The 20692-nt window shown below is 32.8% G+C and overlaps 1 protein-coding gene across 1 annotated transcript; it reads right to left on the reverse strand.

The window, feature by feature from the left end:
• Nucleotides 1-3602: 3602 nt before the first annotated feature.
• Nucleotides 3603-13427, reverse strand: LOC134853211 (probable serine/threonine-protein kinase dyrk2). The gene is made up of 4 exons (XM_063869171.1): nucleotides 12824-13427; nucleotides 12295-12446; nucleotides 5823-6026; nucleotides 3603-3863 (listed from the first exon to the last, which is right to left on the reverse strand). The coding sequence occupies exons 1-4, from the start codon at nucleotides 13064-13066 to the stop codon at nucleotides 3683-3685; spliced, it is 780 nt and encodes a 259-aa protein (XP_063725241.1). The 5' UTR covers nucleotides 13067-13427; the 3' UTR covers nucleotides 3603-3682.
• Between the last annotated feature and the right edge of the window lie 7265 nt (nucleotides 13428-20692).

The raw sequence follows: 20692 nt of genomic DNA on the forward strand, positions 1-20692 counted from the left end.
AATCGTATGACATTTATTTGCTTGGTCAAATTGTGACAGCTACCGCATGCCGGGTATCTAAAAAGCGTGAAAATATTGAGGAAAGAATACGAAGTTGGCTTAAAACATGTGCAAACGGGTAATTTGAGCGGATGTAAGGACTGATAGGGAATGGCGTGAATTAACTAAAATTAAGTGTAAAGAAAGATAAGGAACTGGAGGGTACCGGAGAGCCTGTAAGAGTCAGAACAGTGTTAGCTACCATTAAGATTGAATGGTTCTCATCAGAGAATAATTATTGCGAGCGAATCAAATAGTTGGTTCTCAGTTAGTTAGAGAACAATTTGGGCTACAAGCTAAGCTAGTCGCTTGATTCTCAAAGTAAAGTGAGAACGAGTTGGAAGACTTGTTGATGTGAATGTAGATTAGTTAGTGAATGTTAGTTAGGCTATCTAGAGGATAGCGTAATCATTGTTGAACGATTGATATTGAAAGAAGTTCTCGAGGAGAACGTTAGTTAGTATTAAGGGGTTAATTGAACCGCAGGACGCAGTTGGTTTAAATAATAGTAATCGCGATCCCTTTTCTTAAATTGAATGATTAATTTGTATTTCAGCCAATTATAGGCTACTCTGTATTTGAGTATATTCATTTCTTAATTCATTCTTATTATTAGAATTGTTGTTGCGATCAATTTGTGATTGTTGGGTGAGATACAGTCGGAAGAGCACGAATCACGGGGCGAGCAGCAAAGTGCAGTACAGAGCAGCCAACTACCAAATCAATCCTTTAGGGATTGTGAACAGTACTGGGAATCGGTTGCCCCGCTGACCTCAGTACCAAAGGGAACATATTGCGGCGGTGTGAAATAGCGAGCAATACCGGCCTAGATATATTGTGAATTTCCCCACGTTTACAATGTTGGATCTGATACCACCTTCTTCGTTATTAAGTACCTGTTAATATTTTCGTAGTTTTTGAACAATTATGATCATTTGTTTTTCTAAGGATTTGTGTTTTGATAAGTTTCAATTCCTCTTTTTTGACCTTTTTTTAAACTCTCAGACAGTTTTGTATTACTTGCTGATATAAATATTAATAACATTTAACATCAACTCGTTTATTTGTTTTTCGATCTAGCCGTATGGACGAAAACCGTGTTGCATAATCGATTTCAAACTGATAACGTATACATTCCTACACCTACATCATATTTCAATTGATACAAAAATGTAGCTAATAAAGGCAATTGCAATCAATTCTTAAAATTTCTGGAACCTACAATGTCATAGAGCTCTGTTGAACAAAAAAGCTTCTTCTTGGAAAAAAATCCAGCTTATCTGATGAAAAAAAAACGTATGAACTCGAGTAATGCAAAAACAAACCCCCTTATCTGTTATATGAGTTGTTACAAATCTGCTGTAGTTCTTTCTACTGACCAATTAAGGCAGTTTACCTAAATGTCACATTTCTTACTCAAGTGATACAATTAGTTTTAAGATAGTGGTTCAATTGTCCGCTCAAAACAAATATTAAGACAGGGAAAGCCGGTTGCTGCGAAAGTAGCAGAAAAAAGTTCCGACTATAATCTTCATAAAAACTACAACAAAAAAGCTTTTTGTTACAACTAATATCGGATCTACTTAACAACCTCCCCCCCTATTGTACCTACTAAAGAATCTCCCCCCTTTTTGAAAGGGGGGAGATTGTTAAGTAGATCCCTTATATCAATATTTTTGTGCGTGGTGTCTTGAAAGGATCTGAACAAAAGATTCAACTTTAGGCATTTCTAATATTCACAGTAAGATAATCCTGGGTTGACCTCCATAAATCAAAAGAAATAATAATACACTTCCATAAATTAAGTCTATGAAAAAATACTAGTCATACAAATTTCATACACTTTGCTGAAACGAAGTCATCGAGTTTTCGAAAAATAATTTGTCAAAAAAATGCTAATCAAACAATTTCCATATATGGAAATTGTATGACTATCGTTTTGTGATGGCGACAACAAAAATATTTCCAAATAATTTTGTAATTTTCCCCAAAATTTTTTTGATTTTTTCAACGGCAAAGCGAATTTTGTACTCAAACAAATATTTTTCAAAAAAAATTTTGTAGGCTTAATTTATTCCTGGAAGCACTAATATTCTATTTTTTTTCCTTTTTGCTCAACTTTTTTTAAAACACTATAAACCTCTCTTTCTTTTGATTAGTATGTTTATGTATACCTTGATCGATGTCTGATAATTTGAAAAATCAATATTTAAAAATAACTAACGTTGAAAATTTTTTCCAAAATAAAAAGTTTGATGTTTTTGTTATATTATTTGTGAAAGAGAGAATGAAGACTTTTCAGCCCATTTCCAATTCTTTTTTATTGCGAGACTGTCAAACCTTTGATTACTCTACGTTTGAGTAACACGTTTTTGTTACTTGTGTTCGTTAAGAACACAACCAAAAAATTTTGAGAACTTAAAATGCAAAAATCTCTGTTTTTGGTTTATGAAAAAATGCTATTCATACAATTTCCATATAAGAAAAATCACAAATCATAGACCTTTGATGCAATTTTCCGTGCTTATGGAATTGCATCAAAAGTATAGCATTAGCATTACGAGGCCAAACTGTGCACTGGATAGGAGCACAATTTTGTGTCTGTATGTTCCTGGATTCCAGAGACAAGTCTTTAAATATGTTAAAATTTTGTCGGAACTATCAAAGAGAAGGAAAGAACAAAAGAAGAACAAAGGGAGCGTCCTTGTTGCAGAATCCGCTCACAATGCACAAAATGCACAGTTTGGCCTCGTAATGAGTGTTTTTATTTATATGAAAAATGTATGATAAGCATTTTTGGTCAAGATGGGATTGGAAAACAGTTTTCTTTGAAAAATGACTAAAAAAACAACAAAAGTCAAAACAAAATTGCATTTTTTTTGTTTGCAATTTTTTGAATTTTAGTTGCATTTTATTACTAAGATGGCTCTAAAACATTGAAATTATTTTTACTAGCTTTTTCAGGGCTTTTTTAATTGTAAAATGTCACTATCTTTTATAATAAGGCTCGCTTTACTCGCTTGATATAAGAAAGAAAATCAGAAATTTCTTACCGGTTTTTCTCGAAACAGGAAAAAAAGGAAATTTTTTCATTGTGGTGCGAATCATGACTAAAAGGGTTTTAATAAAAACTATCGCTCAGTCCAGTCAAATGATTTTTTTTGGTGCTTAATTTTACAAAAAAAATTAAAATACACCTGAATACAAAGTGTCTCCACACTTTTAATGATCGAGACAAAACATACAACCGCACAACAAACTTTCAATTATCATTGGAATATCAGTAAAATATATATTTAAATGCACTATTTCAATATCAAAAATAAACTCATTGGTTTTCATATTAATAATCGACAAGCCGAGGATCAATAACCGATAAATTTTAGCCATTTTTTGAATTTTATTTAAAAAGAGTTTTTCAAAACATTTTTGATAGAAAAACGAAAAAGAAAAAAGTAGTTTCCTCATATTTGAACAAAAACTTCCAAAAAAAATATGATTAACTTTTTTGTTCCAAAAAAATTAGACTTTCTTTGGCTGATTGAGATTTTCTAATCATGCTTAACTTTCTGCTCTAATTTATCGGCTATTTCAGTTTTCGGTTTTTCATTTTTTTTCTAAATTGAACAGTCGTCTTGTCGGCTCATCGAACAAATCCCGAATCCTCCGAGCTCTCGGTTGAACTTGGCGACCTTGTAAACCATGACCTGTAAGAAGAATTCGATTTGTGGTGATTGTGCGAAGGGGTTGAAATAGAGGTGGAGGAAGTATTTGGCAGCTTGCTTGTGGGTAAATACGCGAACACGTCGTCTTCATTTGGTGACCTAAAAATGAGAATGATTTCACACATTCAAAAAACTCGACCCGCTTCATCCAAAGGGTCCCCCTTCGTTACTATTTCAAGACATCTATTTAAAGCTGACCGACACAAAGTTTTTCTAAAGGCCCCCTTCGGCGCTTATAGATTTTAACTTAGGGCGGAGAGCGCGCGCCAAAAATTTGACTTTTTGTTCGAGATTTTCGGAAAAGTGCCCACAAAAATATGCCCGTGGTGCACAAGATGGAGCAAAAACCTGATTTTTTCGTAGTCTTAAGAGAGCGAGAACAATTAATTGTGTCGACCAAAAAACTCATCAAAATTCCAAAAAAAATTCAGAGTCCCCACTTCGAGAAAAACTTAGATCCACCCCTAAGTGAATGTTTTTTTTCCTAAATTTTTTTTCCAGGCAGCTTCCATTGGTTGCATAATATTTTTAAGGTCATTTCAAAGAAATGTTTTGTTACTTCTCTTGTTCTCGGTTATATAAATGGACAAAAGTTCTAGTTTTTGGGGTGAGGATTTCTGTAACATACGAACATAAATCCCGCAAAACTAACAAAATTGATCTGAAATGAACAAATTCCAGATGCTTTGTCTAACATTACAGAACTTTTAAGCTCGCAAGTCAAAAAATGTCGAAAACTAAATATTCCCTACAAATAAAATTGGGTTATGTGAAAATCAAAAAGCTAACCTGAAAACAGACAATTCGTGTCTAATGGTAATCTACCAAAATGATCTGCATTTTGTAAAAAAAACAATTGAATCACTACAGGAAGCGAGTATACATTTTCTAGACTGCATTTCAATTTGACTGACAAGGACAAATGAAATAGCAAACTTTTGAGAAAAAAATAAACTGAAGCTAGTAAAATCTATAGTTTCTATTTTTTTTTTGAAATTCGCTGTTTGCAAATCGAAAAATTGCAGTTTATTATATCATCTTGTCCTAATAAGCGTAGAAAAATTCTCGAATTCCCAAATAAATGCTTTTTAGGAAACAAACAAATAGCTATAAGGTTGTTTTTTATTCACACTTTGACTATCATTTTGAATTTGACATTGAAAATTGACATATTGTGTCTAATTGACATTTAGATTATTTTTAATTTTTTCGAGCAAAACGATTTTGTTTCGAACCTGTTACCCCCCCCCCCCCCCCATTGTCAAAAAGTGATGATTGTTGTAGTAATAACTTTAGTTACATGCCGGTAAAAGAGTTACTTAAACTAAGACTAGCTTAAGACTATACACAACTACGGATTTCTCTACTATAAAAAGAAATAGTAGACTTTTAAACTGAGACTAGATTAAAAGACAATAAGATAGATAAGTTACTAAGTTAGTTAAATGTCAAAACTCAGGTTAGGAAGTTGATTTAGAATTGGGTTTTTTTTTGAAAAAGAACACTGAACAATAGCTGAGAGATCCAGAGGCCGATGTGCTTTTGGCAGGTATTCCTAATTGCGAATCTGTAACGTTAATATGCAAATTTCACACACATGATTCTTTCCTTAACCTGGCGACAACAAATTATAACCCCCCCCCCCCCCCCCCCCAAACATCCAGGCACTCATCTAGGATTTTATCGAGGGAAAGGGGGGGTCAGATTTTCAAAAAAGTTTTTGAAAATTTTGTGAACCTAATTGACATAATTGAGTTTCCGAGCGCTCCCAGAATTTTATAAAAACATTTTAGACAACTTTTTTGTCCAGGTCAAACAGGTCAAAAAAGCCATTTTTGGACACTTTTTGGAAAATGTTGACTGAAAACCGCGCTTTTTTGCGCGCGCTCCCCCTCAAAAAATGTATATATATTGAGGGTCGGTCAGCCAAAAGTTGTTTCCCTAAAAAGTACCAAAGAGGTCCCCCTACCAAATATGACCCTGTCTACATCAGAGGTTTTGTAGTTTTGAGATAGGTTAAATTGCTGGGGGAAAACTATGAAAACTTTAGCAATGTACCTGTAGCTAGATTGGGATTGACTTGCGCGGGGTTGTGTTGGCTTAGTGAGGGTAGACTGTAGATCTTTAGTAGAGGGTGGGGCTCTGTGGGAGGTAGTTGTTGTTGACCTGTTGTTCATATCCACCACCCCCCGACTGGAGGTCACACATGGCTTAGATGGCAGTAATGAGCTCTGATCATTGAATGGCGACTTGAGTTTGCGTCTGAAAAAAAAAACATTAAAAATAATTGTAAAATTTCAATAACCCGTTTATGAACGTTTATGAAAAACTGAAGCTCAAAAAGGACAAAAATGAAGAATTTTTTTTGGAAAATTATGAGCATCAAAGCTGTAAAAAACAATGGTTAAAATTTAAGTGGTCCATGACAACTAAACTATCAAAAAATCAACATTGTTACGTTTACAATTAATGACTAAGTTGTTAAAAACCTCCTTCAGGTCAACGAAATCGGACGATTTAATTAGACAATTATTTCATTTTAAAAACCCTTTTTACAAAAACTGAGGCTACTACAAATCAAACTTTTTATGAAAAATCATGAGCTTCAAAAAAAACAAGACTAGAAAACAAGAGCCAGGATTTAACAAAATAATTGAAATTGACAAAAAACGTGAATGCGTACTGTAGATTCTTAGATTGCGTACTGTACTTATCATGAACAATCAAACGCAGGTTGAAGTTGGATTTGAAAGTTTTTTACTTCCATATCCATCGCCCAACTTTTTTTTAAAATTGTTTCTCTGCTAAATTATCAAGCGTTGGTAATACATTGCTCCCAGTTTATGAAACTGATAAGAAACTGTGGGGTTGAATTTATATCTGAATTAGAAAACCACGGATACTAAGGAACCCGGAAAAAAGTCATTCATTGTTTAAATTCAACCTAAAACCCACAAATATCAACAAAATCACAAGTGTTTAATTTACAATTAAACTTTAAAAAACCGTCAATTTTTTGTCCTTAATCTCAAAGAAGGTGACAAAATATTTGTGCTCGAGTGAGTCTTTTTTCGCCAGACAAACTTTTTTATATCATTCGAAAAATTTTGTTGTCAAATTTAACAAAATCTATTTTTACTTTTGATCAATTTTTGCAAGTTATGTGGGTTCAAAATTTTTCAATGTGGTCATTTTGGGACAATTGACAGACAATATAGTTCGTTCTATTAAGGCGTAAGCGGAGATGAAGTCTGTCTTAGAAATTGTTCCAAGATGAATTGAGTATATTTAGTCTATTTAATACTTTGATAAAAATAAATATTTAGAAAAATTTGAAATTTTTTTCATATTTTTCATTACTGGGCCAAACTGAATAGGCGCAAAATTTTTTGTCTGTTTGTTTTTGGATTCCTCAGACATGTCTTCAAACATGTTTCGAAGTTTTAGTGGAGTTCCTTCCAAAAATTCCGTGGATTCAGTGTGCAAATATCTGTAACGTAAGCTTTGCTGGCACATAAATTTCATTGCGAATTCCGGAACGAACGAATATAAATAATTTTTCCAAGTTCCGCAAATGAAAGCAGATTCTGCAAAATTAAAAGAAATTTGCAAAAGGATGCGGATTTTGCATACATTTTGCGGTTTCTGCTTACAATTTGCGGAATCCGTTTACTTTTGCGGATTTCGCTCACAGTTTGCAATTCTTCGTACAGTTGCGGATTCCATGACAACTTAAATTAGGTAAACATATATAATAATATTTGTTTGTGGATTCCACAAACTCAACTATTCCGGGCTCCACAAGTTTTGCTGCGGATTCTGCAAAATTGCCTGTTTTTGGAGCGATTTTCAGCTTTGCAGTAATTTAGATAGTTGCCCGTGGAATTCAAAACAGCAAAAATATCAAAGAAAAATAGCAATGGTGCAGTTTCTGCAATATTTCTGTTTTTGGCATGTTGCCGAATCCGTTTAAATTTCACAAAATGCACTATTTAGCGTCGTAATTTTTTTTAATTCATAATTTTGTTCAATTGGCGCTTCTTGATTGGTTTTGAAATGCAGTCGGAACAATTAAAGTTTTGCCCTGATACGAGCAGTTTTCTTCCGTTTCGTCGACTGTTTCTGGTCAACGTTCCGTAGACCAGAAAAAAATCAATGTTCTGAAAAATTGGCGATTAGAAAAAATTCAACAAGATAATTTCAAAAAATTATTTGTTCGCATTGCTAAGATATTTTTCAAATCTTTTTACTTAATCCACTCAAATTGTTGACTCAGAAAAAAGTGCCAGAAGAAAAATTTGTACAAATTAAGCCACCAGAAATCAAAAGCTTTGGCATCAACTAAAAAGTGAACAAATACCATAGCAGTTAGTAAAATTACTTCCCATTTTTTTTTTAAATTCAAGGAAACATAAAAACCGGATGTTAAATTTATCAGAAGACTTGAAAAAACGATAAATTATTCCGAAAACAATTAATTTTTTTGCAAACTGAAGCACTTTCGTTTCCGGCACTCTTGAAGAAGCTCCCTGCAGCTCAAATACGAAGCACATATTTTTTCAATCACATTCGAGCATTCATTTCTCTGAGATTTCCAGTTTTCAGCAAATTTTTTAAGCATGCCCTTGCTTTTTTAATGGTTCGTGTTAAAAACAAGATATGCAACTGCAATGAGGTTGCTCTGAGTATCAAATACTTGTCTCGACTGTGAATTGGCGCGGAAGTTAAGCTTCCGATGTTTTTTGCTTTCGCAAAATCAGGTACAACTTCTGCTGAATATTTGTCACGAGATTTTAGTAAAACCAATTTTGATAAAAAAAGCTGTAAAAAATTGTCTCGACGCAAAGTCTCTCGGCTTTGTCTCGACCTTGTGTCGGCAGGATTTTACGCTTTTTTCTCCCGAAGTTGAATTGAACACATAACCAATTTTACGCTTTTTTCTCCCGAAGTTGAATTGAACACATAACCATTACATACTCTGTTCACATGAGTACTCTAATAGTAATTGCATTAAAATCGCAGTTCTGTTGATGCAAAATTTGAAATTATTACCCGCCTTTTTGGTCATTGAGGTCGTAAAACTTTATATACACAGATTTTCTATAACTTTCGGCTCAAAGAACAGTTACATGATGCATAAACATGGTAAGTCTGAAGGACGTACTCAATTGCATTCGAAGTCGTTATTTTAACATGATAAAGTATGATCAAACTGTAATAAAACTGTTAAAGCTGATCTAACAGTTTTCATGAGAGTACACTTAAATACGATAAATGCGATGTTTGAGAAATTTCAGTCAAGATTTCGGAATCTATTTTAAAAATTTTGTCAAATGAGGTACATTTTGAAAATGGAAGACATGGAACTTGCGATAAAAATTGAGAAATTAAATTGAATTTTATTAAGTAGAAATTTTTTAATCGATCATGGGTACGAACTTAAGTACAGTAGAGACCCCACCTTCCAATGAATCCAATCCTTCCAAAACTCAAAAGACCCCGCGTTGATCTAGTTCTGATTAAGGTTTTCAGGTGCTGTGCGACTAGCTCAAACTATTCCAACCAAAGTTAGTCATAAATACGATTGATTGTGATGATAAATATGGCAACCATTCACAATATCGAATTCCCAAGAGCGTGAACGCAAACTTCTATCCGTTTTTTTTCTATGCTATTTTTTTATTGCAACTTGAGCTACTATTGAGCATAAGTTTGTTGTTTCATTTGATATTGTTCAAAAGGTAGCAAGTATCAAAATGCCGTCTTCAACCTCGTTGGTCCGAAGAAAAAAAATTATTACTAAAATATTTATTTTGACAACCTGGTTGAAACAGATTTTTGTCAAGTTAGTGAGTTTTTCTGAAAGTTAAAATATGCTTCAAACCAAGCATCGGTAGAACTTGAGAGGCAACATTCTTATCAACATAAAATTAGTAAAACTTTGCTTAATGAAAAATTGCTATAACTTATAGTTTATTTTTTTAAAAGTTGAACGGGAATCAGGGGCGGATCTAAGATTTTCTCGAGGGAGGAATTTTCAAAAAAATTTTCGAAATTTTTGTCGACCTATTTTGTTTAGGTCGACCAAATTGATTTTTTGAGCTCTCCCAAAGCACTAAAAAGTCCCTGTTTTGGCCGAAGTTTCTGCACCCCAGGCAAAATTTTGAAAAACAGGCTAAAAAGATGTTTAAAGGCATTTTTTGGAAAATTGTGACTAAAATATTGAGTTGTTTAGGCGCGCGTTTCCCCCTCAAAATTAATATATATTGGCACCTTCAGAAAATTTTTTAGGGTCCGTCACCAAAAATTGATATTTCAAAATAGTCCAAAGGGGGACCCTTTGGGTCGGCAGGGGGCCGAATCCCTGAGGGAGGGAACGTCCGCCGCCCTCCCCTCCCCTAAATCCGCCCCTGACGGGAATAACAGTTTTGATTTTTTTCATGGCTCAAATGAATTGCTGTCATCGGCGGTACTTATCTCCAACAAGATTGTTCATATCAGGGCGAAACCGTGAACGTTCCCATAGCCTTGTGAGTTCTATGGAGTAGTGTTTGCATTCGAAAAAAAATGTTGACAGTATTGACAGTACACAAAATGAAAAAACTTTAGAATGTTATGTAGCAACCGGGTTGACAATAAAAGCTTGTCATACAATTTCATAATATAGAAAAAATCTTATCATGAAATCCCATTTAAATCCAAAGACTAGCAAAGAATAGCTGGTTACTGAGCAAGCAGCACAGAATATTCCAACCATGAACATTCAGAGTAAAAAAGGCCAGCTGGAAAACAGTTTTGTACAAAAAAAACGACTAGAAAAACGAATGAACTTTGAACTTTTGATACTCTAATTAGCGCTAAAACTCCAAAAACTGATTTTACTTAAACAAAAAACTAATTTTCCACGGATTAAATAACCAGAAAAAAAGTTAGTAAATCTGCTTAGGCTCACCTTATTAGCTTGAAATAAGACTAAAAAAATAAAAATTTCAAACTGTTTCTCACACTTAGAAAACTTTTTCAAATCACGACCGAAAGGTTTTTACCATGATGCATCACTCGACTCATTCCGATGATTTTTTGTGGTACCTGATTTTGCGTGAAAAGCAAAAAAAAATACTAAGACAAAAATTCCTCCAAATTTTTCAAATGATCGGATCAAAAAGATTGTATGAAAATAAAAAAATAAGCATTTTGCCGTAATATAAATTTGTATGTAAAACACTTTTTCCAGGTAACTGTATTGTGTTTTGCTTTAACTTTTTGATTCGCCCTGCATTATGATCAAACCACGTATTGATAGATGCCAAGTAAACTAAACAATTTATTTTTACACAAAATTAATTTTACACAAAATGTATATGGATACGAGGCCTCTATTTCAAAAAATCTGAAGTTGAAAATCGTGGCCTATTTTTTGAACAGATTTGGGTTACATTTTTTTATCTAAAACTGACAAGTGCAATTTCTGCCATCACAGAAAACCTCCATTGTGACTTTGATTCTTTTATGTAAAAAGACTGTGCTTGTACTACTTAATATGGAAAAAAGGTGAAAACTTGGCATAAAAAATTTCTGGAAATTGTTTTTTTCTCTTTGTTCATAAAACTGGTTTAACGACTAAATGACAATTGAGAAAATGTTTCATCAGTTTTGGAAATTTTTTATAGACAAATTGCTTATCATGTAATTTTCTCTAGAACCCATGTATGGAAAACTATGATACGTTCTTCTGCATGGAATTGCACGCAGAAGGAAAACATACCATCAAAGTCCGGGTGCAAATTGATATGGATGATTATTTTTGGTTATCAACTCGAAATGGGTAATGTGAAAATCAGTACACTGAATCCAAATAGGTTGCAAGGTATATTTATAAAGCTAATGCATTGGTGGCCAATGGAAAGAAGAGTCTCCAGCAAACTGTTTCTTTATTTAACAGTATTATTTTCATTACTTATGATAAATATTATCCATTTTTATCTGTCATTAATTTACCCAAACATAGAGGTTTTATTAAGCGGCATTTAGTTAATCCAGACAAACTACATAATAAGCTCAAATATCTTAAAATTCTGCAATTCCAGCTATTGCCAAGATTTCAAAATTAACTTGTTTTTTCTATTGGAGCATTTTCAGAAGAATTGTTGAACTTTAGCGCAAAATGATCTAACAAATATTTTTCTTTGTCAGATTTTTTTTTCATTTGCCATTCGAAATTTTTTTTATGGAAGCATTTATTGCTTACAAAAAATTTAAGCAATAAATGCTTACATTTTATGTAAAATGTAAGAAATTTAGATAGAAAAATTTTCAATTATTCACGCTAACACGTTTTAATGCAGTTTATAACCTGAAAAGTCATTTAAAAAAAACTTCAAAAATTGAACTTCAGAAAAATCAAGTCCGCGACTGGAACAGAGCCTTTCATTGCAGCGCATCATCACTATCGGAGCACCCCAATGCCCCGATGAAAAGTGATGTTTCGAGTTGTGTAATCATAAAAATCTCATATAATTGCCCCACCCACCTTGGCGATTTGATTGAGTTCCTGTCGGACCCCGAAGAGCATGACTCCCTGTCTCTTGGCAGATGAGGGGGGCTGGGAGAAGTGAGGACACTGTTCGTACGACTGCTGCTGTACACTGACTTGGAGTGAGTCGAGAACATGTCGTCCGAATCCTAGAGAGCGGGGGGGGGGGGGCAGGGATTATCGGATGTGGATAACTTTTATCAGATCAAAACTGACATGATGCGAAGAAAAACAGCCAAATTGAAATATATGTTCAAAAAACCTAACTAAAAATAGCATTATTTCTGCTAAAACATCGTTATTTAGTTTTTCTTGTCAAAAAAACTAAAAAAACTAGTTTTCTAAAAATGAGTTTTGCATAGAGTTTTTTTATATATTCCAAAACTTTGCTTTGAAACGAATACAAGATGACATATATATTGATAAAATTGACTGAAATAACATGGATTTGCAAAAAATGGATACACTTTTTTCTAATTATTAATTCAAACTTGACATAAAATAGGAAACATTCGATGAGCCCTGCCTGACGGAGCGTCCCGGAGGCACTCCACTTCCACTCGTTTAAAAAGCCGACTCCATTTGTAGCCGAAATGCTGTTGTCCAGACTCGCTTTGTTAAACTTATTCGTGTATTCTTGATTGTCGCGTGATGTTTTCCTACTATTTTTCCAGGGAGCTTGTTCGTTAGCTTTTTGGACACTTTTCCGAGAACCGCTCGTCGTTTTGCTGGCGGTGTTCAGCCGAACGTTACCACTACTCGAAGCCATCGACGGAAAATTCCAAGAAACCAAAACAATTACGTAACAACAAAAAAATTAATTCATAAGTTATTTTCAACACAATTTTTTTCTCAATGTTTTTTGTAGAATTAGCCAAAAATGTCCATAATTTTTTTAGACAATAAGAAATGGAATTTAATAGTTATTGACTGATGGAATTTTAGACAATTCAATATTCGTAAGTAAAAGCTGAGTTTACAAAACGCAGCCAACCATGTCTAGTAAAATCAAAATTTGTACCAAGTCAAACAACTCAGATGCTAAAGCTGCAAAAAATGTACACGATTTTAAACCAACGGTTGTCGTGAACGGCAAAATAATTCAAATTCTCATCAAACATACGTTTTAGTTCTTCTCAAATTTGGCTCTTTGAATATCATAAAACAAAATCTTCTTTTTTCAAAGCTCTTGACGACAATCATGAGTACACACTATTGACAGCATAGTAGTTAAAAATGATATACATCTATAACCATATTTTCTAATTTTTCACTTTCTTTTGTTAAGTAATCAACCATCAAAATAAAAACTTTAAACTATTGCTTTAGATTTTGATGAGGGTAGTATTAAATCGGCAAATTTGCTGATGAAAATCAACTTGTTTAACAGTGATTTACAGACTTATTCGTTTGAGAAAAAATGAAAAATTTTCCAAATTTTGCAGACGAAAAAATAAATCTTTTTATGATTTGATTTTATTTGCTCAGTCAAAAACACCGACGCAACAACTGAGCGGTTGAACACAAAGTAAAATGACCGCACAACAAATTGGCCATTTTTAAATTGATATATGACGTTCTTGTGTTAAACGCCAAAGGCCGGTCGGTTTATAATCAGCATGAAAATTCTTACCAAATCGATTCTAACTTTTATGTTTTTTGTACTTTGAAACTTTAAGTGAGCTCTTAAAAAGTTTGAAAACTATCATATCTATTGAAAAAGTACTCGCACGACAAGCTTTCAATGTTTAAGCGTGTTTATGTAAAATATTACAAAATTATCAAATTATATCAAATCATGAATTTTAAGCTAATACCCACTTAAGAACTTGTTATTCAAACAAATCTAACAAGAATAATGTGGTTACCTGACTGCCCTGCCTAACCTCCGATTGGTTTGATGGAAATTCTAGCAAAAATGACAAGATTTTTTTCATGAGAAAAACTGAAAAAAAAATTGAAAACAATTTCTTTTTTGTTAAAAACGTTTTTCCAAATATTTTTGAGAAAGATGTGTCATAATTTGTAACGATTTATTTGCATAAACTAGCTTGTCATTTTCAACTTGTAATGCGTTTTTAGCCGTTAAATCTCAGCTTTTTCGAATAATTTTTGTTTTACTCTTCTGAGGATATTCAGTTCCCACTGTAACGAGTAAATTAGTTGGAATTGAAATTAACTTAATTGAAGCAAACAGTACCCATAGGATTCCAGTTTATTGCACTTTTATTTTAAAGTTCGAAATAATTTTTTTCTATCCATTTTAATAGCATGTTTAAGTATAGTTGGAGCATCAATAGAAAAGCTCCATTGGAAAATTAATTATGTGAATCTCGGAAAAAACTGTCAATTTCATTTGTTCAAGCATTCAGTAAGCAAAAATTGCCTTTGTGATTAAAGTGTTTCAATACTATTAGTTATTTAATTAACTTTTTCATAATTATTGATTTACAAAAAACTGAAAATTGTAAAAAACAATCGAATACGTAGTCAGTTCTTTCATGTCAAAAAACTGGCTGATGTTTGAAATTTGGTATTAATACTTTCGGTTTCAAAGTGAGAAAACGAAACCATTCACAATCTTATGATAATGCAGATTTGCAGCTTTCTCTCTCTCTCTCTCAAAAACTAAAAAAATGACCATCAACTTGCAAGAGTCTTGCAAGTCATGCACTCCATTTTCATGTAATTAGCTAGATGATATATTCTATAAATCAATTTTCTAATAGTTTTGCTGTTTTTGATGCAGTGTTTTTATCGCTTTAGTAAGTAATTAGCAAATACTTAAAATACTTATCAGAATCTCTCACCTAGACGAGATATACATAAGGTACTGGCACGAATAGTTGATAATCAATGTTTTAAAGCTAAATTTTTCGTTCATAAGAAAACTCTCAAACTGGCTAAAATAGACTGAGCTGTGAAAAAAATTTTGGAGTTGGAAATCAGAAATTTAAATACTAAATGAAATTCAAAAAGCCAAAAATAGCAAACTCAGATGTTTGCTTCAAGTAAAATTTGTTATTAATCATTATTATAATTACTTTACGGGGTTAGAGGAAGAGAAGGTTTGCAAGATTTGCATCTCAACTAAACTTCAGAAGTTTAGAAATCCTGCAAGAATTATGCAATTTTTGCAAACAAAAAAACTTCAAAAAAACATCAAAATAAGCAAATCTAGCAATATTGGTGCGCTTAATTTTGAATTGATTCATGAAATTAATTAAAAACGGCTAAATTACATTTTTTGCTAGTTCATTATAAAACCGGTTTTTTAAACACTTTTCAAACAATTCAGCAATAATTTTTATTGTCGTGGAAAGGATTGCAATTGGTATTATATATACACTATGGAGGGGATTGTATTTGTTCGGAAGTTTCTGAGAAAATTTTTAGCAACTTGAGAAACGATCCGGCAGGAAAAAAGTAAATTCATTATGGGCCAAACTGTGGATTTTCTGAGTTGTCACGGCAACAGGTTAAAAAAAACATATTTGTCATGGAACCGGCAACATTGCTATTTTTTAAATCTTATCTGCTGTTTTGGATTCCACGGACAAATAGCTGTGACACTTTTTTGTTCAAAATCGTTCCAAAACACGCAAAAAATCAATGTGGCGACAAAATTTACGTTACAGGTATTTGAGCGCGGAATTCATTGAAGCTTTTTAATCGGAATCCACATAGATTTTGGAACAGGTTTAAGAACTTGTCTCTGGAATCCAGGAACATACAGACACAAAATTGAGCGCCTATCCAGTGCACAGTTTAACTTCGTTATGTTTTCAAGTACCAAAAAAGAGTTCAATTGAAGTGTGATGATCTCAAAAATCATCAAAAATAAAATTTTTAGTTAAAATTGAAAATAAATAGAGTTTTAAAAGCTTTAGAAGCGTCTAAAAATTCGATCCCTTTAAGTTTTTCTTGGTTTTTTATTAGTAGTTTTTTGTTTTATTTCGCTTTTGAAAAACGTCCTCAAAATTTTCCGTTTCTAGAATCGATTTTTTTGTATACCCAGCTAAAAATATTTCGATGAAAAAAAATTCAACGTATTTTTTACGACTTTTTTTTCATACTGATTATAAATAGTTTTTTTGCTTCTTTTACGGATTGTAGTGAAAATTAGTTTTTTCTACAACTTAAAAAGCTCATTTTTCAGTACTATATAAATCATAACTCTTTAATTGTAAAATTGATACTCGAGTAACATTATAAATTCAAAAGTTTGACCGGAAACAAATTGTGTTCATGGTCCTTGTTTTTCTTAAACCCATTTTTTTTGGTGCAAATGGCTTTCTGACTATAAAAGTATCGCAATTTTATAAAAATCAGATGTGTATGATAGAAAACGCTGTTGTGACAACTGATAAAGTATTTGCGTTATTTTTTACGACTTTTTTTTCATACTGATTATAAATAGTTTTTTTGCTTCTTTTACGGGTTGTAGTGAAAATTAGTTTTTTCTACAACTTAAAAAGCTCATTTTTTAGTACTATATAAATCATAACTCTTTAATTGTAAAATTGATACTCGAGTAACATTATAAATTCAAAAGTTTGACCGGAAACAAATTGTGTTCATGGTCCTTGTTTTTCTTAAACCCATTTTTTTGGTGCAAATGGCTTTCTGACTATAAAAGTATCGCAATTTTATAAAAATCAGATGTGTATGATAGAAAACGCTGTTGTGACAACTGATAAAGTATTTGCGTTATTGTATTATATAGGTCGTGGGTCGTATAAAAACATACGGCTTGACAAAAAATGCCTGTCACACAGTTTTGTACAATTTATTACATTGAAAGGAAAATGTGTGAAAACGAAAGTTGAGCATCTTTTTATACTATAGACATTTTTCATATAAGGAATTGTATTAAAAGCATTTTCCATATTGGTTTTATATGTTTCACTTTTTTCTTGGGGTTCGCCCTGAAACACAAAAAACGAAACTTTTTCAAACGGAATGAAAAATGCAAAGTAAAATGAGAAAAATTTCCCGTTTTGACGTTCATTCAAGAAAAATGCCTATCATTGACAGTTTCATGCATGAGTCTATGGAAAAACTGCTTTTCAAACAGCTTTCATAAATGGAAATTGTGTGATAAGCAGTTTTGTGTCCATAAAAAACTTAAATACGCATGAACAATATGTTTTCATTCAATTAAAACCCAAAGTAGGTCCATTTGATTTTAGATAAAAACTATCAGAAGGAATTCTGAAAACAAATATCAGTGGAAAATGCATGTCATACAATTTTCATAAATGGAATCGTATGATAACATTTATTTTCCCATATACTTTATGCATTGAATTGTATCATAAGCTTATTTTGTGCGGAGTTTTATCAAAGCCTTTTTTTTCTAAGCAGGACAATCCGGTGTGCAGAAATTGACTCTGATATTTTCAAGTTTCTGAATTCTGAACTTGGTTACACGTGGTTAAAACAACTTCTGAAACTCAGTTTAAAAGTTTATCTTCAGAATTTTTTGTCTTGGTTTCAAGATTGAAGTCTTAAATAGATCCGCTCAGTTTTCAAGTAAAACTCCTATAAAAAAATTGATTGAGTTTCCGGCATCTATATTCATGAAAAAAAAGAACTGAAAAAACAACCTATCTTGAATCTTGCTTCTATTTAACAATGCGGTGTTTTTTTTTAAATATAGCGGACCAAATTTTAAAAAGTCAATATTGTAGAAAAAAAATTAAAAACTATCATCATCGTCGTCATCATCATCATCGGAGTCGTCGTTTGCTTGGTTTCCATTGTAATTCACATCTAAAGTTCTGCCAATCATATATTTTTCGATTGTGTCCAGGGCATAATAGGCCAGATTTAAAGCCGAAGGGTCAGTTGGTCCAATGTCAGTACCCGATTTGAACGCATTACCTGTCAGTCAAGCAATTTTTTTCACCCAAATATTTGTTAAAACTTTTAAATTAATCTCTCTCTAAAAGTTCTCAGAAAAGAAAGTTCTGCATAAAATTTAATGATTTGAAAAAATGAAAAAATCCCACAAAAGTTGAAAAACCCCAAAAAAATTCATTCTTTAACGAGCTTAATTTACATCGTCTTGGGGTTAGATTACCTTTTGGCAATTGTTATAAACAAAAAAATCTCACTCTTAGATACTTACATAAAATTAAAACTCTAGCATAAAAAAGGTTTGAGATTGAAAAGGGGGATGAATCTTTTTGTTTGATGGCAATATTTTCGTGTTCAACTCTCACGAACGAAGGTTTTGCAATTTTTTTTTAAGAATATGCGTGAAAGTTTGGACCTATTTGTTTGTAAATAATTTGACGCTAAGTATGTTATGAGGCTTGTGACTTTGCTGGAATTCAATTTGTTATTTATTAAGTGCTACATAATAATCATGAAAAATCGCATACATTGAAATTTTTCATCATTTTTTCATAGGATTGAAACTGATTTCAAGTTTTCCTAAATCAATTTTAGAGTTAAATTTTGGTGAATAGAAGCAAAAAAAAAACTGCTAATGACCCATTGTGACAGTCCAAGCGTAGACCTCTGTCATGGTTTTATTAATGAACTCAAGGTCAACTAGAGCACGCAGAATACTGAGTCGCGTGCGTCTTCTGATCACCTCTTTTTTGCTAGCGGGACTGTTTTCTGGCTGGCCTGGAACGGGATCCATTAAACTTGTGAAAGGTATTTGAACTAAAAAAAATGATTACTTCAATTTATAGTTGGGGTTAAAATGTCGGCAATTTTGATGACATTGAGCACCTTAAAGGGTCGGAAATTTTAGCGAAGAGCGAAGACCTAAAATGAACACTTTTAGCTGTTTGTAGAACAAGAAAAAAAACAATGCATCTAAATCATTAACAGTTTTAAGCCTCTATACAAAAAAAAACAGAAAAATTTTTTGAAAAGCTCCAATGAGTTTTGCAATTTTAACTCTGGAACATTCGAGCGAAAACTGCACAGCAACCGAATTTTCTTGAAAACTACAAACAGAAAAGAAAAATATCAGCAGGCTAAAATTTTACTAGAAGCTCTTGCATAGCTTTTTATAAATTAGATGGATCCCTAGATAATAATCCATCCATTCCAACTTTTCCTCATCTGAGCGATGGGCTCGTTCAAACACCTCCCGGATCTCATCGTATCTGTTCAGAACTGCCATCAGTTCATTTCGGAAATCACGAAGTTTGCTGTGTTTGATGCCAGTCAATTCACCAGTTTTGTGTGGCACTTTTGATACAATTATGATAAAAGGATCCCCAAAACAGGAAACACTTATTATGGACCCATACGACACTAGGGTTGACATAGTAAGTAAAACTCCATATCTATTTTATCTTTTTGTTTCTGTGAAGCGCGGAGGATCTATTAAAATCTTTACCCGTACTGAAATTTCATGGGAAAAAAATCAATTATAATGGATTAGGCCGGCAAAAAACTTAACCCATATAATTGATTTTCATGATCCATCTAACCATGCAAATGCATTTTTAGGGTATTATAATCGATTATTTTCATCATTTAAAAATCCATTTTTATCGATTATTTTGACAATATAAGGCCTCAAAAGTTGAATTAATTTTAAGGCCTCAAAAATCTATGAAAATTGATAGTAGAAAATTGTAGAAAAATTGTTTTTTTTTGTAGAAAATTGTTTACAGCTAATTGATATCATGAAACATTAGAAAACGTTCCGCAAATTTAAAACCCGAGCAAACTTGTTCATCCCTAACCTAAAAAACTCAAAAAAAATTGTCCACCTCCTACTCCATTCCCTCCCCCCCCCCCCCCCCACTCCAAGTTTACCATCCCCACCCCTAACTTGTCCCTCCACATTTTACACCCACCACCTCCATTACCCCCACCATTTACCTTACAACAACCACCTCGTCTACACCTTCACCCGCCACTCCTAAACCCCCGCCACTCCCAAACCCCCGCCAAACCCCCGCTACACGGCGACGGCGGTGGCGGTGACGTAAACGATTGGGGGGATGGGGGTTAAACGTTCACCCAAGTAGGGGAAGGAGGGGGTGTGTTTCATTTGCCAGGTAGTGGGCGAAGGGTAATTTTTACTATGGCGATGGTAAAAAAATAACAGTTAATTAAAATGTTAAAAAGCCAAAACTTGCAAAATTCACCAATAGCCTCTCAAATGGATTATTTTGATTTAAAAAAAAATTTTGTTTATAATTCATTTTTAATGGATTAAAGTCGTATATAATTAACTATAATGGATTTTTTTGATATAAAATATTAGGATTATAACCCAATTTAAATGGATTTTAATCGGTTAATTTTGTAATTTTTTGGATACTGACTTTAAAGTGACAAAATAATTGACTATTATCCATGAAACTCCAGTGCATGTAGGTAGGTCATGGACAACTTATCTACGCGGGAAAAGACA

The sequence above is a fragment of the Symsagittifera roscoffensis genome, chromosome 8, assembly GCF_963678635.1.
Source record: "Symsagittifera roscoffensis chromosome 8, txSymRosc1.1, whole genome shotgun sequence".
NCBI classification, from domain to species: Eukaryota; Metazoa; Xenacoelomorpha; order Acoela; family Convolutidae; genus Symsagittifera; species Symsagittifera roscoffensis.